We start from the raw sequence: 26,332 nt of genomic DNA on the forward strand, positions 1-26,332 counted from the left end.
AAGGAGCTCACCCCTAATACGCACAGCCACATGCTGTTGACTGTATATTGAATGAAAGAAGCTGGACACAAGGGCGGACCTGTGCTATGATTTCATTTATATAAGTCCAAAAATAGGAAGTAGTCAATCACATTGATCTGTGATGTGCACATGGTGGGGACACCATCATGAAGGCATAGACAAGAGCTGGGGCGGTTACCCCTGCAGGATGGAGGGGCCTGTGCTGCGGTGGGGGGCACTAGGACTTCTGGTGGCTTCACGGTGGCTGCCACTTTCTACTTTTGTTGTTGTTGAGATAGAGTCTGACTCTATCACCCAGGCTGCAGTGCAGTGGCACAATCGCAGCTCACTGCAAACTCCACACCCTGGGCTCAAGCGATCCTCCTGCCTTGGCCTCCCGAGTGGCTGGGACTACAGGCGCCCACCACCACGCCCGGCTAATTTTTTGTATTTTTAGTAGAGACGGAGTTTCACCGTGTTAGCCAGGATGGTCTCGATCTCCTGACCTCGTGATCCACCCGCCTCGGCCTCCCAAAGTGCTGGGATTACAGACGTGAGTCATCGCGCCCGGCCTAATTTTTGTATTTTTTATAGAGATGGGGTTTCACCACGTTGCCCAGGCTAGTCTTGAAATTGTGAGCTCTAGCTGTCCTCCCGCCTCAGCCTCCCAAAGTGCTGGGATTACAGGAGTAAGCCACTGCACCCGGCCTTACTTTCCATGTCTTGACCCAAGAGATAGTTGTATGGCTTTATAATCATTTGTTACATTGCGCATTTACATGTTCTGCACTTTTCAGGGGGGTGTGTTGGTAATATATCCCAATTACAGTGTTTTACTGCGGTGAAATATTCATAATATGAAATGTACCTTCTTAACCCTTAAAAATTTTTTTAAAAATTGAGATAACATCTCGCTGTCTTGCTCAGACTGGAGTGCAGTGGTGTGATCCCGGCTCATTGCAACCTCTGCCTCCCGAGTTCAAACAATTCTCATGCCGCAGCCTCCCGAGTAGCTGGGATTATAGGTGCCCACCACCACACCTGGCTAATTTTTTTTTTTTTTTTTTTTGTATTTTTAGTAGAGATGGGGTTTCGCCTTGTTGACCAGGCTGGTCTTGAACTCCTGACCTCGGGTGATCCACCCGCCTCTACATCTCAAAGTGCTGGGATTACAGGCGTGAGCCACCGCACCCAACCCATCTTAACCATTTTTAAGCATACAGTTCAGTGGCATTAAGTACACTCACATTGTTCTGCAATCATCACCACTATCTAATCTTCAGAACTTTTTATTTTATTTTATTTTATTTTATTTTATTTTATTTTATTTTATTTTAGAGACAGGGTCTTATTCTGTTGCCTAGGCTGGATTGCAGTGTTGCGATCATAACTCACTGCAGCCTCCAACTCCTGGGCTCAAGTGATCCTCCCGCCTTGGCCTCCTAAAGTGCTGGGATGACAGGCAAGAGTCACCTTGCCTGGCCTCCAGAATGTTCTCATCTTCCCAAACTGAAACTCTATCCCCGTAAAACACTCACTCCCCGTCCCCCTCCCCAGCCCCTGGCACCCCCCATCCTCCTTTCCGTCTCTGTGAATCTGACGGCTCTGTGGTCCTGCTGTAAAACCTCTGTCTGTCCTTTTGTGTCTGGCTTATTTCACTGAGCATGGCGTTCTCAAGATTCACCCACGTTGTGTCAGGTATCAGAATTTCCTTCCTTTTTGTGGCTGGATAATATTCCATTGTGTGGGTCGACCATATTGTACTGATCCATTCATCTGTGAATGGGCGCCTTGGCTGCTTCCGCCTTTCGGCGACAGTGACTCTTACTGCTATCAACATTGTTATACAAATGTCTCTGTTCGAGTCCCTGCTTTCAGTTCTTCGGAATATACACCCAGAAGTGGAATTGCTGGGTTCCTTGTAATTTTGTGTTTCGTTGTTGGAGGACCTGTCAAACTGTTTTCTGTAGGAGCCGTACCATTTTACATTCCTAGCACAAATATTTTTTTCCTTCCTTCCTTCCTTCCTTCCTTCCTTCCTTCCTTCCTTCCTTCCTTCCTTCCTTCCTTCCTTCCCTCCCTCCCTCCCTCCCTCCCTCCCTCCCTCCCTCCCTCCCTCCCTCCCTCCCTCCCTCCTTCCTTCCTTCCTTCCTTCCTTCCTTCCTTCCTTCCTTCCTTCCTTCCTTCCTTCCTTCCTTCCTCAGTGCTGGAAACCGTTGTCACCTCTGCCTGGTACCCCCAGGGTTCCATGGGGTGGGATTCACTCGGATTCCCTACCCCCTCCCCACCACACCAGCAGGTGGCCACTTTAATTAGCTCCTGGCCTGGAGCAGAAGTGGGCACCGGGGAACTCCGCACAGAGTGCCCCTGGGAGGGGAACAAGCAGGGAGACCAGGGACCATAGGGGCGGGGTTTGAGGCGGAACAGAGGGTTTGACAACATCGGGGCAGCCAACGATGATCTCATTTCACAGGTCCCCAAACAGGTCCACTCAGTCCCCTGTGTTCATCCCAGGACCCCTGACCTCCTGTGTGCAATCCCTACCCCACCTCGGGGAAACGTCTTTCAAAATACTTTTGATCTAATTAGGCTTTCAGGCCAAGGGCGGGTTCTCTTGACTTGCTTGTCTCCTGTCTCTGTCTCTATCAACGTCTGGGGTCTCCCACCCCTAATGTCGCCCAATCACAGCCTCACTCCGGGCCACTCCAGGGCTGGCCCCGCCCCTCGCCTCCCACCCTCCAATCCCTAATGTGCCCAATCACAGCCTCACTCTGGGCCACTGCAGGGCTGGCCCCGCCCCTCTCCTCCCACCCTCCAATCCCTAATGTGCCCAATCACAGCCTCACTGTGAGCCACTCTAGGGCTGGCCGCACCCCTCACCTCCCACCCCTAATGTCGCCCAATCACAGCCTCACTCTGGGTCACTCTATGGGCTGGCCCCGCCCCTTGCCTCCCATGCCTAATGTCGTCCAATCACAGCCTCACTCTTGGTCACTCCCGGGCTGGTCCTGCCCCTTGCCTCCAACCCTACCCCCATCCCTAATATCACCCAATCACAACCTCACTCTGGGCCACTCCATGGGCTGGCCCCGCCCCTCACTTCTCCTGATTGGTCCTGATTTTTGCCACCGTGCCACACCCTCTCAAGCTCCACCCCCACCCATTGGCTGGTTCATCTTGTGATCCTCTCAGACCATCCCTTCACCCTCTGATGGGGGAAAGTGAGGCCCAGAGAGGGGGAGCGCCTGATCCAAGGCTACAGTGCTGGTCAGTGGCAGAGCCCACTGCTCCCTATCCCAGGGCCAGGCCTTCTTCCATCTTTCTGGGACCACTAGTGCCCTCACCATCCTCCCCACTGGGCAGCCCCTCTGCCCACTCCCTTCACCCCACCTTGTCCAGGACTCTCAGCATCTCTTTTCTGAGCTCAGCCACTGACTTTGTTTATGGCTGGGACTCCTCTGTCCCTCTTCCTGGGCTCACCCTTTGGGGGAGGTATGTATGCGCAGGGGTAGAAGGGGTGGAAAACAGTGAGCCACTTCGTCTGTCCCCTCCCAAAACACGGTGACTCCAGCATCCTCTTCTCTTTTTATTTTTTGAAATTATAGTAAGATATACACAACTTAAAATGCACCATCTTAACCTCTTAACCATTTTTAAATGCATAGCTCAGGCCGGGTGCAGTGGCTCACGCCTGTAATCCCAGCACTTTGGGAGGCCAAGGCGGGCAGATCACGAAGTCAGGAGATCGAGACCATCCTGGTTAACACGGTGAAACCCCGTCTCTACTAAAAATACAAAAAATTAGCCGGGTGTGGTGGTGGGTGCCTGTAGTCCCAGCTACTTGGGAGGCTGAGGCAGGAGAATGGCACGAACCCGGGAGGCGGAGCTTGCAGTGAGCCAAGATCGCGCCACTGCACTCCAGCCTGGGCGACAGAACCAGACTCGATCTCAAAATAGATAAATAAAAATAAAAATTGCACAGCTCAGTGGTATTAAGCACATTCACACTGTTGTGCAACCATCACCACCATCATCTCCAGAACTTTCTCATCTTCCCAGACTGAAACTCTGTCCCCCATGAAACACTCAGTCCTCATCCCCCTCCCCAGGCCCCAGCACCTCCCCATTTTACTTTCTGTCTCTGTGAATCTGATTACTCTAGGGACCTCCTAGGAGTAGAATCACACAGGATTTGTCCTTCTGTGTCTGGCTTATTTCACTGAGAGTGACGTCCTCAAGGTGCATCCATGTTGCAGCCTGTGTCAATATTTCCTTCCTTTTCTTGGCTGAATAATATTCCGTTGCGTGGATGCACCAGGTTGTGCAGATCTATGCATCTGTGGATGGAAGCTTGGATTGCTTCCACCTAGTGGCCAACTGTGGGTGGTTCTGCTGTGACCATGGGTGTGCCCGAGCTCTCTTAACACCCCTGTTTCTCTCCTTTCCAGGCTGTGCCTTCCTCACCTACTGTGCCAGGGATTCTGCCATCAAAGCTCAGACTGCCCTGCACGAGCAGAAGACCTTGCCCGGAGTGAGTCCTGTGTGGTGTCTGGGGAGGAGGGGACAGGGGATGGCTCTCAGCCTGGGGTGGGAGCCAAGGCTGTTCCTGAGATTGTCTGAATTCTGTGTGTCTCTGGACTCAGAAAGAGGTATGAGGAGCAGAGGGATAGAAATCATCATCAGAGTGTGCATTTATTGAGTGCCTACTGTGTGCCGTGCTCTATATTTTATACCAGAGTGGTTGTGTGTGGTTGTGCAGGTTGTGTACTGCACAAGGGCACCTGGCCCAGTGTGTCAGTGTCTTTGGGTTGAGGCCTGAAGGATAAGGAAGCATTAGCAGGCAGAGGGCACAGCACATGCCAAGGCCCTGGGGCAGGACCATGCCTGTCATGTTGGAGGAACAGGGAGGAGGCCTGTGTGGCTGGAACAGAGTGAGGAGGTGGAGAAAGAAACGGGGAGAAGGACAGGGGAGGTGACAGGGCTGGTAGCTGAGGGTTGTGTGGACCACGGGGAGAAGCGTAGACCGTGCTGGTTTCTCACTATAAAAAGGAAAAGGATTTTCCTCACTTGTCTTTATGGTGCAATTGGAGCCAGAGTTCCTTAACACAAGGGCTTTTTTTTTTTTTTTTTTTTTTTTTTTTTTTTTTTTTTTTTGAGATGGAGTCTTGCTCTGTCGCCCAGGCTGGAGTGCAGTGTCGTGATCTCAGTTCACTGCAACCTCTGGCTCCCAGGTTCAAACGATTCTCCTGCCTCAGCTTCCCAAGTAGCTGGGATTACAGGCACGCGCCACCATGCCTGGCTAATTTTTGTATTTTTAGTAGAAACGGGGTTTTGCCATATTGGCCAGGCTGGTCTCAAACTCTTGACCTCAAGGGATCTGCCCACCTCGGCCTCCCAAAGTGCTAGAATTACAGGCGTGAGCCACTGTGCCCGGCCAACACAGGGACTCCTTGATCATTATTTCTTTCTGCAGAGGAGGCTGACCTGGGTGCTGTCTCTCATGAGTCTCTCCTTATTTTTATTTTTTGAGACAGGGTCTTGCTCTGTTGCCCAGGCTGGAGTACAATGGCTCACTGCAGCCTCCACCTCCTGGGGTCAAGTGATCCTCCCACCTCGGCCTCCTGAGTCGCTGGGACAATAGGTGCATGCCATCACACCTGGCTAATTTTTTAATTTTTGTAGAGATGGGGTCTCATTATATTGCCCAGGCTGATCCTGAACTCCTGGCTCCAGTGCTCCTCCTGCTTCGGTCTCCCAAAGTGCTGGGATTACAGATGTGAGCCAGCACGCCCAGCCAGCACGCTTAGCACGAGTCTCTCCTGGTCAGCTTTGTCCTCTTTGGGTGGTCAGGAGTCCCCTGCCCCCAGTGAAGGATGAGTGGTTCACCCTGAGCCAGCTGATCCAGGTCCCCAGGCATGCCTCTTGATGGAGACTGAAGGAATCACAGTGAGCCATGGTGCCCCACATTGCAAGCTCTGGGGCAGGGAGCTCACCCTTCCCTCCAGAATTCTCAGGGAACTTTCAGCATCCAGGGACTTCAGGGCATTTATAGTCTTCGTGCTTGGCTGACTTTAGGAAATCTGACGTGCGCCCTCCAGGGACCTGAGGTCATGGCATGAGTTTGACTTGATTCTCAATGAGCATTGGAAGGTTCTGGACCTGGGGGTGGCCTCTGCTTCATCTTGAAGAATAGAGAGCCCCTCTTTTGGGCGTGACGTGATGCAAGTTAGAGCGTGGGGTCTGGTGGCCACATCTGTGGGCTCGTTGCTCAGCTCCATCCTTGCTGTGTGACAGTGAGCCAGTGACTTAACCTCTCTGATCTTCAGCACTGGAAAAGAATAACAGGACAGGGTGGGGCAGCAATCTATAGAGAAGGTGCTCAATGGAGGGCTTCACTGAGGATATGACATTTGAGAAGAAACCTGAAAGATGGCATGGAAGGCACTCCAGGTAGAAGGAACAGCATGTGTAAAAGGGATCTAGAGTCTGCGGTAAATTCCCTGAATTCACTCTTCATCTTGGACCTTCTGTGAGTGCTTCCCCAAACCAACCAGAAGCTAAAAAAAAAAAAATACATAAAAAAAAAAAAGAAAGAAAAAAACCCCACAACCAAACAAAAAATTAAACCAGCCAGAAGCTGGAGGGCAGGTCAGTTCATACAGATGAGTGCCCAGGGGCACAGCAGAGTTCTAGGGACCATAGTAGTTATTTATTGCTGCATAACAAATTATCCCCAAAATAAAGACTTCAAACAATAAACACTTGTTATCTCATAACTACCAGGGGTCAGGAATTTGGGAGTGAGTTTGCTGCATGATCCTGGCTCAGGGAGGTTACAGCCAAGATATCAGCAGGAGCTTGTGGTTGAGGAATCTGCTTCCAAGCTGGCTCCCTCTAGTGACTGTTGGCGGGAGGCCTCAGTTTATCACCAGGTGGGCTTCTCCACAGCGCTGCTTGAGCTTCCTCACAACATGGTATCTTCCGCCAGAGCACATAATCAGAGCGATCAAGGAGGAAGCCACAGTCCCCTTTAAGCCCTAGCCTCAGAATTACACACCATCATTTCCACCACATTCTAGCACCAGGAGCCCAGGGGTGCAGAGCAGGGTGGGAAAAGGTGGAGGGAGGAATTCAAGGGACAAAGCAACTCAATACTGGACTTGTCCAAGGTTAGGTAGCCTGCAAGCTGCAGAGTGGGGATTTGGACCTTTGTGGTCTGACTCCAGACCCTGTACTGTTGCCTAATTCCTCTAAGTTTAATGAACCACGTTTTTGCATGGCATCAGGTCCTGGGTGGAAGCTGTGGTCCTTCTGTCCAGAGAAATCTGTATATACATGGAGATTTACCAACACTTCTAAGGAGTCCCCCCAGCTAAGCACTTCTCCATCATTCCTTTGTCCTCATTTCCCTGATGAAGGTAACCGAGACCCAAACCCAGTCTCTATTCCACTGTCTGAGGCCTTAGGGACCTTGGAACCAGTTCTCTTCCTGTTGGGTGCCAAAGCTGGGCTCTGTACTCTGTTGGCAGCCAGGAGGAAAGATGGAAGAGGGTGGAAGGACCAAGAGCCATGAAGTCTTGTGCCCTTCTTGCCAGGTTGGTGTCCGGGATCTGAGTCCACTTTGAGATGAGGAGATGCCGCAATCACCAGCAGCTCCTTCTCTGCATCCATCTTGAGGGGCCTCTGTCCTTTCTCCCTGCCTACTCTCCCTGGCTCAGCCCATAAATTCATAGCTTCCATCCATTCATGCACCCTTCCATCCACCCATCACCCATCTACCCATGTGTCTACTTACCTGCCTACCTATCACCCATCTACCTGTCACCCATTCATTCACCCATCTACTCATCCACCTACCCACCCACACATCCATCATCCACCCATCCTCTCATCAAGCCACACTTCCATCCATCTACCCATCCATCCATCCATTCACCCACCCATCTATCCATCCACCCATCCACCCATCTACCCTTTCATCCATCCATTCACACACTCATCCATTCTTCCATCCATTCATCCACCCATCCATCCACCTATCCACCCATCAATTCATCCATCCATCCATCCATCCACCCACCCATCAATTCATCCATCCATCCATTCATCTATCACTCACTCATCCACCCATCCATCCATTCATTCACCCATATACTCATTGCCTACCCACCCACCTACACATCTGTTATGCATCCATCCGTTCTCCCATTCAGCCATACACCCATCCATTCACCCACACATCCATCCATCTACCATTCATCCATCAAGTCACTCACTTATCTATCTACCTACCCATATATCCATCCATCTGTTCACCCATTTGCCCTTTTATCCATCCATCCATCCACTCACCCATCCATCCATTCATCCATCTATCCATTACCCATCCACCCACTTGTCTATCCATTCATCTGTCCACCCATCTACTCTTCCATCCATCCATTCATTCATCACTCACTCTTCCACCCATCCGTCTATTAATTCATGTATAGATCCATCTACCTATCTATCCTCCCATTCACCCACACATCCATTCACCCATCTACACTTCTTTCCATCCATCCAACAAATTTTTATCAAGTACCTACAATTTACCCCACACTATGCTAAACTCCCATCACCAGTTCTGCGACTGGTTACCTCCTGAGTGACTCCTGTGGCCATCCCCCAGTCCCCATCCCCCTAGACCCAATGGGGCTCAAACTGGCTATGGGACACCCCCGGTTTTTTGTTTTTGTTTTTGTTTTTGTTTTTTGAGACGGAGTCTCACTCAGCCCAGCCTGGAGTGCAGTGGCCAGATCTCAACTCATTGCAAGCTCCGCCTCCCGGGTTCACGCCATTCTCCTGCCTCAGCCTCCCAAGTAGCTGAGACTACAGGTGCCCGCCACCTCGCCTGGCTAGTTTTTTGTATTTTTTAATAGAGACGGGGTTTCACTGGGTTAGCCAGGATGGTCTCGATCTCCTGACCTCATGATCCACCCATCTCGGCCTCCCAAAGTGCTGGGATTACAGGCTTGAACCACCGCACCCGGCCGACCCCCCAATTTTTTTTGAGACAGAGTCTCACTCTGTTGCCCAGGCTGGAGTGCAGTGGCTTGATCTCAGCTCACTGCAACTTCTGCCTTGTGGGTTCAAGTGATTCTCCTTCCTCAGTCTCCTGATTAGCTGGGATTACAAGCATGAGCCACCACGCCTGGCTAATTTTTGTATTTTTGGTAAAGTTGGGGTTTTACCACGTTGACTAGGCTGGTTTTGAACTCCTGACCTCAAGTGATCCACCTGCCTCGGCCTCCCAAAGTGCTAGGATTACAGGCGTGAGCCATTGAGCCCACCGCCCCCCGACTCTGCTTTTTTCGAACCAGTTTCTTTCCCTCAGTCCCTGGGCATCAGCTTCTTCTCCTCCCTCCTCCTCACCCCCAGAGCTCATGGCCCCCACATCCTGCCCTCTTATTTGTTGCCTCCTCTCTGCTTCCACCTCTGCGTTCTCCTGAGTTCAAATCTTAACTTCCCCTCTCCCAAGCTGTGTAATCTTCAGCAAGCGTCTTTCACCTCAAACCTCAGTTTTCCTTATCTCCAATATGGGTAGCACTTTCTCCACCTAACCAGGCTGCAAAGATTTAAAGAAGTGAAGGTGGGGCCGGGCGCGGTGGCTCACGCCTGTAATCCCAGCACTTTGGGAGGCCGAGGCGGGCGGATCACGAGGTCAGGAGATCGAGACCATCCTGGCTAACACGGTGAAACCCCGTCTCTACTAAAAAATACAAAAAAACTAGCCGGGCGAGGTGGCGGGCGCCTGTAGTCCCAGCTACTCGGGAGGCTGAGGCAGGAGAATGGCGTAAACCTGGGAGGCGGAGCTTGCAGTGAGCCGAGATCCGGCCACTGCACTCCAGCCTGGGCGACAGAGTGAGACTCCTTCTCAAAAAAAAAAAAAAAAAAAAAAAAGAAGTGAAGGTGGGCCAGGTGCGGTGGCTCATGCCTGTAATCCCAGCACTTTGGGAGGCGGAGACGAGTGGATCATCTGAGGTCAGGAGTTCGAGACCAGCTTGGCCAACATGGTGAAACCCCATCCCTGCTGAAAGTACAAAAATTAGCTGGGCGTGGTGGCAGGGGCCTGTAATCCCAGCTACTCAGTAGGCTGAGGCAGGAGAATCACTTGAATCTAGGAGGCAGAGGTTGCAGTGTAGGAGGCAGAGGTTGCAGTGAGCCAAGATCGTGCCTCTGCACTCCAGCCTGGGTGATAGAACAAGACCCTGTCTCAAAAAAAAAAAAAAAAAAAAAAAAAAAAAAAAAAAAAAAAAAGGAAGGTGCAAAGTGGATACTATTTTTGGAGATGTTAAGCCCTTATATTCTGGTCCTTGGCCATCCTTAGTTTCTAAAAATTTCTCACTCTCCAGACACTGACGACCCAGCCAGGGCGCCAACCCCTAAAGTATTTGTAGGTAACTGCCTCTCCCGCCTGGAGAATTTCTATCCTGCTTTCAAGATAACACCCAGTTGTCTCCTCCTTCTGCTCATTCCTGACCTCTCAGGGCTGGGGGTGTCTGTGTGTGGCTTTGACTCCCCCCAGATTGGGAGCCCCTCAAGGACAGTCCCTGGCTGAGTCCTCCACACTCCTTCGTTCATTCAGCATTTACTGAGCATCTGACTTATGGCAGAATGAGGATAGCGTACAAACAGAAAATAAGCAAGCCAGTGAGAACAACATTGAGATAAGAAATGGGATGACTTTAGAGCAATGACTCAGGATGGAGGTTTCATTTATTGCTATTATTATTATTATTAATTTTTTTTTGAGACAGAGCCTAACTCTGTCACCCAGGCTGGAGTGTCACCCAGTGGTGTGATCTCGGCTCACTGCAACCTCCACCTCCTGGGTTCAAGCGATTCTCCTGCCTCAGCCTCCTGAGTAGCTGGGATTACAGGCATACGACACCACACCACACCAGTTTTTGTATTTTTAGTGGAGACGGGGTTTCACCATGTTGACCAGGCTAGTCTCAAACTCCCGACCTCAAGTGATCCACCCGCCTCGGCCTCCTAAAGTGCGGGGATTACAGGTGTGAGCCACTGCGCCCGGCCTTATTATTTTTTTTTCTGAGACAAAGTTTTGCTGTGTCACCCAGGCTGGAGTGCAGTGGCACAATCATAGCTCATGGCACGATCATAGCTCATGGCATGCTCCACTAATTTTTAAACTTTTTGCAGAGATGGGGGCCTCACTCTGTAGCCCAGGCTGGTCTCAAATTCCTGGGATCAAGTGAGCCTCCTACCTCTGCCTCCCAAAGTGCTGGGATTACAAGCGTGAGCCACCGGATTGTGCCTGGCTGGGAGTTCCATTTAGACAGGGTGGTCAGGAAGGCCTCTCTGAGGAGATGGTCTGGAGAGGAGGGAGTCGTGCACTCTCTGCAGGAAGGGTGTTGCTGGCAGAGGGAACAGCCAGTGCAAAGGCCCTGAGGCTGAACCATGCCCGAAGCATGTGAGGACCACTGAGGTCAGAGGAATGAAGAAGAGTGAGTGAGGGGGAGTGAGGGGGAGAATGGGTGGAGGAAGCAGAGACAGGACCACCACAGTGAACAGCTTGAATTTTGTTCCAAGGGTGATGGGGACCAGGGGAGAGTAGCAAGCAGAGGAATGATCTGGTTTGATTATTTCCATTATTTATTATTGTTATTATTATTCTTATTGAGACCGAGTTTCGCTCTTGTTGCCCAGGCTGGAGTGCAGTGGCGCAATCTGGGCTCACTGCAACCTCTGCCTCCTGGGTTCAAGCGATTCTCCTGCCTCAGCCTTCCTGAGTAGCTGGGATTACAGGCATGCGTCACCACGCCTGGCTAATTTTGTATTTTTAGTAGAGATGGGGTTTCCCCATGTTGGTCAGGCTGGTCTCCAACTCCTGACCTCAGGTGATCAGCCTGCCTTGGCCTCCCAACGTGCTGGGATTACGGGCATGAGCCACCATACCCAGCCCTGTGATTTTTAAATTTTAAATATTTGATTAATTTTTTTTTTTTTGTAGAGACAGGAGTCTCCCTATGTTGCCCAGGCTGGTCTCGAACCCCTGACCTCAAGCGATTCTCCTGCCTTGGCCTCCCAAAGTGCTGGGATTACAGGTGTGAGCCACTGCACCCGGCTTGTGTCTGTGCCCCTTTGCCTTTCTCTTAGAAGGACACTTCTCATTGGATTTAGGGCTCAGCCTACATCCAGGATAATTTTATCTCAAGATCCTTAATTTAATTACATCTACAAAAGATCTCTTTTCTAAATAAGGGCACATCCACAGGTCCCCAGAGCTAGGATTTGGGTTTTATATATATATATTTTATATATAATACATATTAAATTATATATATTATATATTATATATAATGTATTATATATTATATGTATAATATAATATATATTTATTTTTTATTTTTTTAGAGACAGAGTATTGCTCTGTCGCCCAGGCTGGAGTGCAGTGTTGCAATCATAGCTTTTTGCAGCCTCGACCTCCTAGACTGAAGCAATCTTCCTGCCTCAGCCTCCTGAGTAGCTAGGACTACAGGCATACGCTACCCTGCCTGGCTACTTTTTATTTTTTGTAGAGATGGAGTCTCACTATGTTGCCCAGACTGGTCTTGAACTCCTGGGCTCAAGCGATCCTCCTGCCTTGGCCTCCCAAAGCGCTGGGACTGCAGACATGAGCCACTGTGATCAGTCTGGTTTTATCTTTTGGGGAGCCACCATCAAACTCACTCCAGGGGTGACCACAGAACCAATGGCCAAATGTCAGGGTGACCCAGGGACAGCACCCTGAGGGAGAAGCAGGCAGTCTGTGTGGACGATTTAGTGAAGGGCGGACAGGATGGCTTCTTGAAGGAGGATGGAAGGATTTTGACAGATGGAGGTGGAGATGGGGGTGGGTGGGGACAAAACTTACCAAGATTTGGAGGCCAGAACATGCCCAGCGTGCTGTTGAGTGGGAACTCATGGGAGCCTCTGTCAACTAATGATGGAGGTTAGGTTAGGTAAGGAGGGATCTCAACCGGGGCGATCCTGCCCCTGCCCCAGGACACTGGCTGCTGTCTGTGGACATCTGTGATTGTCACAACTTGGGGAGCACGACTTGGGGAGGGGATGAACCTGCCATGGAGTGGGTGGAGGCCAGGGACCCTACTCAGCACCCTGCAGTGCCCAGGACGGCCCCACCCCAGAAAGCAATTCAGCCGCAATGTCCACAGTGCCCAGGGGGATAGATCCTGTGTTCATTACTTTGGGGAGAAAGTTGACTCCTCTCCCTGCTCACATCAGACACCAGAATAAGCTCCCAATGGGTAGAAACCAGGAGGACCCCAGCTCCTGGAACTCACCTCCTCTCTCCCTCCCCACTCAGGGTGCAGATTTTTTTTTTTTTTTTTTTTTTTTTTTTGTGACGGAGTCTCGCTCTGTTGCCCAGGCTGGAGTGCAGTGGCCGAATCTCGGCTCACTGCAAGCTCCGCCTCCCAGGTTCCCGCCATTCTCCTGCCTCAGCCTCCCGAGTAGCTGGGACTACAGGCGCCGCCACCTCGCCCGGCTAGTTTTTTGTAGTTTTAGTAGAGACGGGGTTTCACTGTGTTCGCCAGGATGGTCTCGATCTCCTGACTTCGTGATCCACCCGTCTCAGCCTCCCAAAGTGCTGGGATTACAGGCTTGAGCCACCGCACCCGGCCAGGGTGCAGATTTTAATCTGTGCAGCCTCCTGGGACCTCGGCAGGGGAGAGGGTCATGGGACACAGAGTTTCTTGGGGGTCCGTGGAATCCCCTAACCTGGGGAGGGGTCTCAATCAGGAGTGATCCGGCCCCCAGGGGACACTGGGCAATGTCTAGGGACATTTGTGGTTGTCACGACTTGGGGGTGCTCCTGGCATGGAGTGGGTGGAGGCCAGGGACGCTACTCAGCACCCTGCAGTGCCCAGGATGGCCCCACCCCAGAGAACGATCCGGCCCCAGTGTCCACAGTGCCTGGGTGGGAGAGACCTTGCCTAGGAAGATAAGAAGCAGGTGATGTTCTGGAACAGTGTTATCTAATAGAAACAGAATGTGAGCCACATATATAATTTAACATGTTCCAGAAGCAATATTTAAAAAGTAAAAAAGAAACAGGTGACATTAATTTTAATAATATATTTCTTTTGAACTCAATATATCCCCTTTCTTATCATTTCAACATGCAGTCTCTCTCTCTCTATATATATATTTCTTTATTTTTATTTATTTATTGAGACAGAGTCTCTCTCCATCACCCAGGCTGGAGTGCAGGGGCGTGATCTTGGCTCGTTGCAACCTCCACCTCCTGGGTTCAAGCAATTCTCCTGCCTCAGCCTCCCAAGTAGCTGGGATCACGGGTGCCCACCACCAAGCTCGGCTAATTTTTGTGTTTTTAGTAGAGATGGGGTTTCGCCATCTTGACCAGGCTGGTCTCGAACTCCTGACCTCAAGTGATTCTTCCGGCCTCAAATGATCCTCCTGCGCCTCAGCCTCCCAAAGTGCTGGCATTACAGGTCCCAAAGTTCTGGGATTACAGGCGTAAGTCATCAAAGACTGGCTAAATATATATGTATTTTATTTTATTTTATTTTATTTTTAGACATAGGGTCTTGCTCTGTTGCCCAGGCTGGAGTACGGTGGCAAGATCATGGCTCACTGCAGCCTCAAACTCCCGGGCTCAAGCAATTCTCCTGCCTCAGCTTCCCAAGTAGCTGGGACCACAGGTATGTGCCACCACACCTGGCTAATTTTTAATTTTTTTGTTGAGATAAGGTCTTGCTACATTGTCCAGGCTGGTCTCGAATTCTGGGGCTCAAGCAATCCTCCTGCCTCAGCCTCTGAAGTGTTGGGACCACAGTTGTGAGCCACTATGCCTGGCCATGATTCTACCTTTTCGTCAATTTTATAAAATGCGCATATAGATCAAGAGTTGCTGATAGAAATTAAATGTCCAGGGTGCAGTGGCTCATGCCTATAATCCCAGCACTTTGGGAGGGTGAGGCAGGCGGATCATGAGGTCAGGAGTTCAAGACCAGCCTGGCCAACATGATGAAACCCCATGTCTACTGAAAATACAAAAATTAACTGAGTATGGTGGTGGCGTGCCTATAATCCCAGCTATTCGGGAGGCTGAGGCAGGAGAATTGCTTGAACCTGGGAGGCAGAGGTTGCAGTGAGCAGAGATCGTGCCACTGCACTCCAGCCTGGGTGACAGAGAGAGACGCCATCTCGGGGGGGAAAAAAAAAGAAATTAAATGTCCAAATCTGTGAGAGAACAATATACACCAGATTTTCAACATTTAGTATGGAAAAATTGGATGTGAAATAGCTCATTAATAATTTTCAAGACCAGGTGTGGTGGTTCTCACACCTGTAATCCCAGTGTTTTGGGAGGCTGAGGCAGGAGGATTGCTTGAGCCCAGGAGTTCCAGACCCACTTGGTTAACATAGAGAGACTCCATCTCTACAAAAAATTTTAAAAACTACCTGGGCATGGTGGCGTGTACCTGTAGTCCCAACTACTTGGGAGGCTGAGACAGGAGGATCACTTGAGCCCACGAGGTTGAGGCTATAGTGAGCTAGGATTGCACCACTGTACTCTAGCCTGGGCAATGCAGTGAGACCCTGTTTCAAACAGAAACAAACAAAAACAAAAACAGGAGGGGCCCAGAATGGACTGAAGTTTGCTGAAGGCTGTTCTAGACCAGCGCTATCCATGGAACGTTTGCAATGGTGGATACATTCTCTGCCTTTGCTGTGCGGTGTGCTGATTACTAGCTCCGTGTGGCTGCTGAGCCTTTGACCTGGGACAAGTGTGACTCAGAAACTTATTTATTTATTTATTTATTTATTTATTTATTTTATTTTTTTTTTTTTTTTGAGACGGAGTCTGGCTCTGTCACCCAGGCTGGAGTGCAGTGGCCGGATCTCAGCTCACTGCAAGCTCCGCCTCCCGGGTTTACGCCATTCTCCTGCCTCAGCCTCCCGAGTAGCTGGGACTACAGGCACCCGCCACCGCGCCCGGCTAGTTTTTTGTATTTTTAGTAGAGACGGGGTTTCACCGTGTTAGCCAGGATGGTCTCGATCTCCTGACCTCGTGATCCGCCCGCCTTGGCCTCCCAAAGTGCTGGGATTACAGGCTTGAGCCACCGCGCCCGGCCTATTTATTATATTTTTGAGACAGAGTCTCGCTCTGTACCCCAGGCTGGAATGCACTGGTGCGATCTTGGCTCACTGCAACGTCCGCCTCCTGGGTTCAAGAAATCCTCTGCCTCAGCCTCCTGAGTAGCTGGGATTACAGGTGCGCACCCACGCCCGGCTAATTTTTGTATTTTTAGTGGAGATGGCATTTCACCATGTTGATCAGGCTGGTCTCAAACTCCTGACCTCAGGTGATCTGCCCATCTTGGCCTCCCAAGGTGCTGGGATTACAGGCATAAGCCACCATGCCTGGCCAAGAAACTGATTTTTAATGTTACTTAGTTTTAGTAAATTGAAATTTAAACCTAAACTACCACATGTGGCTAATGGTTACAGTATTGGACAGTGCAATCCAGCATGTTCTAGACCAGGTGTCAGCTGTTGGGCTACACAGCACAGATCCAGAGTGTTCTAGACTGCAGCCCAGCTACCATATGGGATGTAGACTGTTCTAGACCAGAGAGGTCAACTACTGTATCATGGACAGCAATAGGTCTAGAATATTCTAGACCCACGGTCTGTGTCATATCTGACAGCACAGATCTGGAGTCTAGAATCTAAAGCAAGAGAAAGGCAAGATTTAAATTTACACTTAAGGGCCAGGCACAGTGGCTCACACCTGTAATCCCAGCACTTTAGGAGGCCAAGATGGAGCGGATCACCTGAGGTCAGGAGTTCAAAACCAGCCTGGCCAATATGATGAAACCCATCTCTACTAAAAATACAAAAATTAGCCAGGCATGGTGGCACATGCCTGTAATCCCAGCTACTTGGGAGGCTGAGACAGGAGAATCACTCTAACCCAGGAGGTGGAGGTTGCAGTGAGCTGAGATCACGCCATTGCACTCCAGCCTGGGTGACAGAGCGAGACTCTGTCTCAAAAATTTTGTTTTAATTAAAAAAATAAATAAATCTGTGGCTCACGCCTGTGATCCCAGCACTTTGGGAGGCCAAGGTGGGCAGATAACTTAAGGTCAGGAGTTCAAGACCGGTCTGGCCAACATGGTGAAACCCCGTCTCTACTAAACACACAAAAAATTAGCTGGGCATGGTGGCAGGCGCCTATAATCCCAGCTACTTGGGAGGCTGAGGCACGACACTGGCTTGGATCCGGGAGGCGGAGGTTGTGGTGAGCGGAGATTGCACCATTGTACTCCAGCCTGGGCGACAGAGCCAGACTCTGTCTCAAAAAAAATTTTTTTAAATAAATAAATTGGCCAGGCGCAGCGGCTCACGCCTGTAATCCCAGTACTTTGGGAGGCCGAGATGGGAGGATCACGAGGTCAGGAGATTGAGACCATCCTGGCTAACACGGTGAAACGCCATCTCTACTAAAAATACAAAAAAATTAACCAGGCATGGTGGCGGGCGCTTGTAATCTCAGCTACTCGGGAGGCTGAGGCGTGAGAATGGCGTGAACCCGGGAGGCGGAGCTTGCAGTGAGCTGAGATCGCGCCACTGCACTCCAGCCTGGGCGACAGAGCGAGACTGTGTCTCAAAAAATAAATAAAATAAAATAAAATAAAATAAATAAATGTACAGTTAAGCCACTACATTGATACATCCAATGATAAATCCAGTTATTTGTCTATATCCATAATATATCACATGCTCTGTGTTACTTCACGTAAGGCCCTGCGATAACACAAAAATGGGAGATACAGCAAGCCTGTTCACGAGGGGGAAAATGGGCACAGACACGCAGGGTCACAGTACATCCACATTGTGGGGTTTGAGGTCTCTCTTCAATGGCAGCTCAGGGGTGGCAGGTGGGATCTTAAGCAATGTCCTTCTCTGTCTGGGCCTCAGTTTCCCCAGCTTTCAATAAGAGGCATGGGATAGACATTGTCGTAATTCCCCAGCACAGCTGGATGACCTCACCTCGCTGCCATGTCAGCCTGGGAGGCTGCGGCTGCTGCTAGCCCCATTGGAAAGAGGGGAGACCAGACTTTGGGAGGCTGAGGCGGGCGGATCATGAGGTCAGGAGATCGAGACCATCCTGGCTAACACGGTGAAACCCCGTCTCTACTAAAAATATAAAAAACTAGCCGGGCGAGGTGGCAGGCGCCTGTAGTCCCAGCTACTTGGGAGGCTGAGGCAGGAGAATGGCGAGAACCCGGGAGGCGGAGCTTGCAGTGAGCCAAGATCGTGCCACTGCACTCCAGCCTGGGTGACAGAGCGAGACTCCATCTCAAAAAAAAAAAAAAAAAGAAGAAGAAGAGAGAGGGGAGACCAGGCTGGGCGTGGTGGCTTACGCCTGTAATCCCAGCACTTTGGGAGGCAGAGGTGGGATTACCTAAGGTCAGGAGTTCGAGACCAGGCTGACCAACATGGTGAAACCCCATCACTACTCAAAATACAAACAGTTAGCCAGGCATGGTGTCGTGTGCCTGTAATCCCAGCTACTTGGGAGGCTGAGGCACAAGAATCACTTGAACCCAGGAGACGGAGCTTGCAGTGAGCCGAGATTGCGCCACTGCACTCCAACTTGGGCAACAGAGAAAGACTCTATCTCAAAAAAAAAAAAAAAAAAAAAAGTGAAACAAGAAGGCACACATAAAAGATGACAGACTATTATCCCATTTATGTTAGGTTAAATGGGAAACAGGCAAAGAAAAAAGAAAGAAAAAAAAAAACCACACCTAGTGCTTTAGGGACATATTTATAAATGGCAAAACCATGGAGAATTTTGTTTTTTTCAGACGGGGTGTCACTGTGTCACCCAGGCTGGTCTCGAGCTCCTGGGTTCAAGTGATCCTCCTGCCTCAGCCTGCTGAGTAGCTGGAATTTCAAGGGCACACCACCGTGCCCAGTAAAACCATGAAGAAAAGCAAAGGCATGTTACCAACAACCAGACAGTGCCTCCTTCAGCAGAAAGGAAAGGGTTGGGCTTAGTAGCATGGCATGGGGTGGATTCCAGAGGACCAGCTGGGTAGTGGTAATGAGGGTATTTGTTTTGTCAGTATTTGTGTTCCATGCACTTTTCTGTAAGTGTGTAGTACTTTTATTTATTGTTTATCTATTTATTTTCTTTCTTTCTTTCTTTTTTTTTTTTTTTTTTGAGATGGAGTCTTGCTCTGTCGCCCAGGCTGGAGTGCAGTGGCGCGATCTCAGCTCACGGCAAGCTCCGCCTCCCTGGGTTCACGCCATTCTTCTGCCTCAGCCTCCCGAGTAGCTGGCACTACAGGCACCCACTACCACGCCCGGCTAATGTTTTTGTATTTTCAGTAGAGACGGGGTTTCACCATGTTAGCCAGGATGGTCTCGAGCTCCTGACCTCATGATTTGCCCGTCTCGGCCTGCCAAAGTGCTGGGATTACAGGTGTGAACCACCGTTCCCGGCCTTTTGAGACAGAGTCTCACTCTGTCGCCCAGGCTGGAGTGCAGTGGCACGGTCTCGGCTCACTGCAACCTCTGCCTCCCTGATTCAAAATCTCGTGCCTTTGCCTCCCAAGTAGCTGGCATTATAGGCGTCTGCCACCACACCCAGCTAATTTTTTGTATTTTTAGTAGAGAGAGGGTTTCACCATGTTAGTGAGGCTGGTCTCGAACTCCTGACCTCAAGTGATCTGCCTGCCTCGTCCTCCCAAAGTGCTGGGATTACAGGCACGAGATACTGGACCTGGCCTGTTTCACTTAATATAATGATGATGAGATTCAGGTATGGAAGGCCAGGCATGGTGGCTCACATGTAATCCCGGCACTTTGGGAGGCTGAGACCAGAGGATCGCTTGAGCCCAGGAGTTCAAGACCAGCCTGGGCAACATAGCAAGACCCTGTCTCTACAAAAAATAAGAAAACTAGCCAGGCATGGTGGCTTGTGCCTGGAGTCCTAGCTACTGAGGAGGCGGACGTGGGAGGAGCATTTGAGCCCAGGAGGTTGAGGCTGCAGTGAGCTATTGATGCAGAGAAGACAAGGGCTTAGCCTGGGTGGGTTCTTGGCTTCACCCAGGAAAGAATTCAAGGGCAAGCCGGTGGTGTTAGCAGCTTTTATTGCAGTGGCAGTGTAAATAGAGGTGGAGGTCATGCTCTCTGCAGACCAGGACCACCCCATGGGCAGTGAGCCCAGAGCAGCAGTTCAGAAGCAGTTCTGCAGGTGTATTTGTACCCACTTGGTTTTGTTTTTTGTTTATTTTTTGAGACAGAGTCTCGCTTTTATTTTGAGACAGTATCTTCAGACACTCCCACCCGTGCCATGACGGTTTACAAATGCCATGTCAATGTCAGGAAATTATCCTAAAAGTGGAGGACCCTTCAGCTCCAGGAACTGCCCACCCCTTTTCCAGAAAGCTCATGAAAAATCCATCCCTAGTTTAGCATATGATCAAGGAGTAACCGTAAAAATAGCCAACAAGCAGCCCAGGTGGCTGCTTTATGCAGTAGCCATTCTTTATTACTTTCTTTTCTTTTCTTTTTCTTTTTCTTTTTTTTTTTTTTTTTGAGATGGATTCTCACTCTGTCACCCAGGCTGGAGTGCAGTAGCACAATCTCAGCTCACTGCAACCTCTGCCTTCTGGGTTCAACTGATTCTCCTGCCTCAGCCTCCCGAGTAGCTGGGGTTACAGGTGCGCGCCACCACGCCCAGCTAATTTTTGTATTTTTAGTAGAGACGGGGTTTCACTATGTTGGTAAGGCTGGTCTTGAACTCCTGACCTGAGGTGATCTGTCCATCTTGGCCTCTGAAAGTGCTGGAATTACAGGCGTAAGCATACCACGCCCAACCCCCACTTTTAATTACATTTAAATTAAGGGGCAGATTATGCAGAAATTTCTAAGAAAAGAGTGGGAAGTGTCAGGTCATTGGGTCATTGCCATGGAAAGGGTGGTACCATCTAGGTGTTGCCGTGGCAACAGTAAACTGACGTGGCACCCTGGTGGGCGTGTCTCAGGGAGAGCTGCTTCGACTCCATCCTGTTTTAGCTAGTCTTCAATTTGGTCCCGTATCTCAGCCCCGCCTCCTGAGTCGAGTCTCACCTCTTACCTCACTATGATCGCACCACTGCACTGCAGCCTGGGTGACAGAACAAGACCCAGTACAAAAAAAAACAAAAAAAGAAGAAGAAGGAATCACGCGTGTTGCTGTGTGTGTCAGTGCCTTGGACTTTTTCACTGCTGTCTAGTATTCCGGGATGCAAATACATCATTTACTCATCTGTTCCCCTACTGGGAAACACTTGGGTTGTTTCCAGTGTCTGCTGAGACAAATACAGATCCTCAAGGGTGTTTCTTGGTGGACACACATCACATTTCTCTCTCCCCAGGATCATCAGCCTCTGTGTCGAACACCCACCTGCTTAGCAAAGGCAAGAACTGTAGGGTGTGCCACCTTTTCCCGGGAATGCCTGCAGAAATGGAGCCAGCCTTTCGGAATGAGAATGGGAGGCTGGTGAGGGGCAGATAGGGGCTGCTGGGGAGGAAGACCCCCTCGGCCTGCCAGCCACGTCTGAGCATGCTCGCTCATCTGAGCTCTTGCTGACGGCTGCTCTGCAGGGAGCTGGAGCACGAGGTTCGCCCCGTGCTGGAAAAGCCCACCCAGGCGGCTCACGTGCCTGCACACGCCCGCACGAGCACAGCCTGGGAGTCGGGGAGGAGCTGGGTCACATGAGACACCAAGACAGCCACCGTCTTTCCTGTGCCCGGCTTCCCCCACCCAAAAAACACCTGCGTGTAAGAGTGAACCCTTCTGTCTCTTTATAAGCCAGGAGGTGAGTGACCCAGGTCATTTGCTAACTTTCTGCTTCTCCCCCCTCCTCCTGGCACAGGGGAGCCCCCCTGCCAACCGCCCGGCCTGATACCACCGCTTTCTGAAGCGAGGGCGGCCCCCCCCTTTCTGGTTCCCGCACGAGTGTGACAGCAGTGTCCGTGGGGGACGTAGTTTAATCAACTCTCAGCATTCTGGAATAGGATCCGGAATTGAATAACAGAATCCCAGAATAGATCCTGGAATGGACCGTGGGACCCTGGAATCGAGGCTCAGATTCCAGGGGAAGCTGGTGGCTGGGCCGTCACAGCCCCAGACACCACCTCCCATCCCCAAAGCCAGAGCCTGGGGTTCCTGGAGACGGACAGCCCCCCACACTGGGACAGTGCAGGGAGGGGCAGAGGGTCCAGCTTCTGTCTCTTGGCCAGTGAGGGAGAGACCAGGACCTTTAGGACTTTGCTGTCTCTTTCTTTTTTTTTTTTTTTTTTTTTTTGAGACGGAGTCTCGCTCTGCCGCCCAGGCTGGAGTGCAGTGGCCGGATCTCAGCTCACTGCAAGCTCCGCCTCCCGGGTTCACACCATTCTCCTGCCTCAGCCTCCCGAGTAGCTGGGACTACAAGTGCCCGCCACCTCGCCCGGCTAGTTTTTTGTATTTTTTAGTAGAGACGGGGTTTCACCGTGTCAGCCAGGATGGTCTCGATCTCCTGACCTCGTGATCCGCCCGTCTCGGCCTCCCAAAGTGCTGCGATTACAGGCTTGAGCCACCGCGCCCGGCCTACTGTCTCTTTCTTCATGAGTCTTGGTGGCTGTGGGACATCCCAGCACCCTCGGCCACCCCACTGCCCTTCTGATTGCCCTGGAAAGAGACAAATTTGTCCATCTGTGTGTCCTTCACTGCTCAGATGTGGCAGCTGCTTTGAGCAATGTTGCCTTCCCGAAACCCCTCTCTGTGCACACAGGGGTCATGGAAGTGGCCCCCTGGCAGGACCCCTACCTCCCATGCTTATCTCCCCGCGGCAGGACTTGGCCCAGAGTCAAACCAAACCTGAGAATGGGCAAGGGGCTTTAAGATGCCCAGCGTCTGACAGTTTGACCTCCCTGGACCTCAGTTTCGTCATCTATAAAATGGGACCCTAGAAGTGGATGTTCGTTTTGTTTTGTTTTGTTTGAGATGGAGTCTCGCTCTGTCCCCCAGGCTGCAGTGCAGTGGTTTGATCTCGGCTCCCTGCAACCTCCGCCTCCTGGGTTCAAGCAATTCTTCTGCCTCAGCCTTCCGAGTAGCTGGGATTACAGGCGTGTGCCACCACGCCCAGCTACTTTTTGTGATTTTAGTAGAGATGGGGTTTTACCACGTTGGCCAGGCTGGTCTCGAACTCGTGACCTAAGCCGCCCGCCTCGGCCTCCCAAAGTGCTAAAGTGCTGGGATTACAGGTGTGAGCCACCGCGCCTGGCCCCTAGAAGTGTTTGGAGGACTCTGTAAGGTAAGGCCTGTCAGGTGCTGAGCGCAGAACCGGAGCTCGGCACATAGGCACAGAATAAATGAATGAATAATGAATAAATGAATGAATGATCCTGGGCACGTCAAGCTGCGAGACTCAGGGTGTCGTGTCATCTTTCTGGGCCTGTGCAGACACCAAATTGTAAGACACCGCCTGGCACCAGCTCTTGGGTGACTTCCCGTGCCAGGCACTGTGCCCGGTATGGTCTTGGCTGATGGTGATGGAGCCTGGGTTTTGCTTTCTGAGGAGTCTACAAACCTGTGTATCATTTCCACTGGACCCTGGGCTAAGGCTCTTGGTGGGGAAAGGAGGGTTACAAAGCCCAGTGCCCTTCTGCCCCTGCCTCCCACCGGAGCTCCCCCGAGTGAGGGGCAGTGTGTGTGTTTAGTGGGGAGGGGTCGTAATCAAGGTAACGCCTGGGCAAGGCAATGGAAGCAGATGGAGAGAGAGCACGGAAGACTTCAGGGAGGAGGTGGCATTTGAGGGGCAAGGATGGGGTGCAGCGGGGGTGCGTTCTGTCACCAGCCATGTTCAGGGGGCCATGGCAGGAGGAGTGGGGAGGAATGACTGAAGCTGAGTGGCAAAGGGTCCTCAAATGCCAGGATGAAGGGCTCAGCCTCTACCCAGAGGGTAATAGGGAGCCATAGCAGCATTTAGAGCAGGGGAGGGGCTTGGCCTGGGTGTTTCAGAGAGGCTGGACTAGGGCCTAGGTGGGAGGGGAGGAAAGTGAATAGTGTCTGGAGCAGCGCAGACAAGGGGTCCACCTTCCTTCTCTCCACACCACTTAGAAATAACCCCTCTGGAGCCTCCCCTGAATCTCTCTCTCTTTTTTTTTTTTTTGAGATGGAGTTTCACTCTTGTTGCCCAGGTTGGAGTGCAATGGCGCAATCTTGGCTCACTGCACCCTCCGCCTCCTGGGTTCAAGTGATTCTCCTGTCTCAGCCTCCCAAGTAGCTAGGATTACAGGCATGCACTACTGTGCCCAGTTAATTTTTTTTTTTTTTTTTTTTTGTATTTTTAGTAGAGTCAGGGTTTCACCATGTTGGCCAGGGTGATCTCAAACTCCTGACCTCAGGTGATCCACCTGCCTCGACCTCTCAAACTGCTGGGATTCCAGGCGTGAGCCACCGCGCCCGGCCCCTCCTCTGAATCTCTCCTCTTCGAAAGGCACAACTTTGCAGATCCGGGAGACTCCTTGGCTGCCCCAGCCTCACTGTGAGAGACTTTTGCAGTCATTCCCATTCCCCACCCCCCAAGGGGCCTCAGTTTCCCCATCTCTGGCATCCCCAGGTCAGACAGAAAAGACCCTTTCTCAGTCACCCAGGTGAAGCCCATCCATGCCCACAGTGCCAAGACACTCCCCAGCCCACAGGATCCCTTGGTTGGAGGGATGTCTAGGTCCTTAGGGTACCTCTCCCTTCCCCCTCTCCCTTTTTTAGAGATAGGGTCTGGCGCTCTCGCCCACGCTGGAGTGAGTGGGAGCGATCATAGCTCACTGCAGCCTCAAACTTCTTGGGTTCAAGCGATCCTCCCTCCTTGGCCTCCCGACCTCTCCCTTCTTTCTGGTCTTGGTTTGCCCATCTGTAAAATGGAAATTCATGTTTTCATCTCATTAAGTTGTCTTAAGACTAAACGGGTCAGCAGATGTGGGTATTGCTCCAACAGGAAAAATTGTTTCCAACCGCTCCAAACTCCTACTCCTACTCCAAAATTCACTGTGAATTTTTCATCTTCAGTGCAGGCCCAGGATAGCCTTTGGCTCTTCACTCTCTTCTACCCTCGACTCTCCCAGCTCCAACCCTGACCCAATGGGAGAGTTTGTGTCTGGCTCTGTCTCCCCCTCCGCCAGGCTGGTGAAGGGTCCTTCCTGGAGTTCCAAAATTGAACTCAGCCTTGGGGGCCCCAGAACCAGAGAGGCATGGGGCACAGCAGGAATGTTGCTGAAGAAACGGAGAGGAAGGGAAGGGTCAGGGAAGGGACGCGGCAATGGGGAGCCAGAGAAGGTGGAGGAGGGAGGGAGTGCACTCGGCAGAGACCTCGGTGGGACAGATGGAGAGAGGGAGCCGGGAGGAGGTGGGCAGAGCCAGATGGACGGGCAGGGGCGACAGGAGGGGTGGGGTGTGGGGAGACCCAGATCCCCGCCTGGCACGCCTCCTCCCGGCTCGGGCGGGCAGCGCGGGCAGGGCCCGCCTGGGCGTCGGGCGCAGGGCGCGCGGCGCGGGGCCCGAGCGTGCAGTGCGGCGGGTGCGCGCCTGTGCGCCCGGGGCGGCCGGGCGGGCGGGCGGCGGCACGTGGATGCCAGCCTGGCGCGCTTCTCCAGGCCGGTGGGTAAGGCGGGCGCCGGGCCGCGGTGGGGGGACTGCCGGGCCACGGAGCTCGGCTTTAGAGTGGAGGCCTGGAGAGGAGGGGGCTACTCAGCTGGCTTCTCTGGACCAGACCAGGACCCCCTCTCCCCGGAGCTGACCCAGCGAGGGGGAAGGGACCTCCCATCCCAGTAGGAGGCAGAAGGTCCCAGGCTCTGTGGCGGGTGGGGGAGATGCGGAGCAGCTATACCAGCCCCCCAACCCCAGAAAAAGGTGGGGGTGGGAGGGTTCGGTGATGGGGGCAGCTTCTCTCCCCGCGGCCACCCCTCCCTCCCTCCCTCGTCCATCTCCAGAAGATTATATTTAAATATCTCTTTTGTGCAAGGCAGGAGCTGGGCTCGCCCCTAAGAGGCGGTTTCCATGGCAACAACAATTGCCAGCTTCCGTGTGGTGAATCAGCGTTGCCATGGCAACCCCATCCTCATCTGCCCAAGGTGCTGGGAGGGGGGAGGAGGTGAGGGCCAACGGAGGTGGGGTGGGAGGGGTGGGGGGAGCAGGAGTCTGGAGCTCCTGCAGGTGCCCCCCCATCTCTCTCTACCTCCCCTGGCACCCCCCTCCCAGCCC

General features: G+C 51.7%; 1 protein-coding gene across 31 annotated transcripts in view; it reads left to right on the forward strand.

Moving 5' to 3' along the window:
- The window catches only part of CELF5 (CUGBP Elav-like family member 5), a 76,109-nt gene that overhangs the window by 22,959 nt on the left and 26,818 nt on the right, over window positions 1-26,332 (forward strand). For 16 of the 31 annotated variants that reach the window (XR_012428244.1, XR_012428245.1, XM_045378642.3 and 13 more), the window contains exon 2: window positions 4,449-4,531. Coding sequence is in view for 24 of the 31 variants with exons in the window: in XM_045378642.3 (XP_045234577.1) it covers window positions 4,449-4,531 (83 nt within the window). In the remaining 7 variants the exon portion in view is untranslated. Of the gene's footprint in view, window positions 1-4,448; window positions 4,532-25,376; window positions 25,734-26,332 lie in introns of those variants that run through there. The other 15 variants (XM_045378648.3, XM_074025315.1, XM_074025313.1 and 12 more) reach the window with 3 other exon arrangements.

The sequence above is a fragment of the Macaca fascicularis genome, chromosome 19 (genome assembly GCF_037993035.2).
Source record: "Macaca fascicularis isolate 582-1 chromosome 19, T2T-MFA8v1.1".
Taxonomy (NCBI): domain Eukaryota; kingdom Metazoa; phylum Chordata; class Mammalia; order Primates; family Cercopithecidae; genus Macaca; species Macaca fascicularis.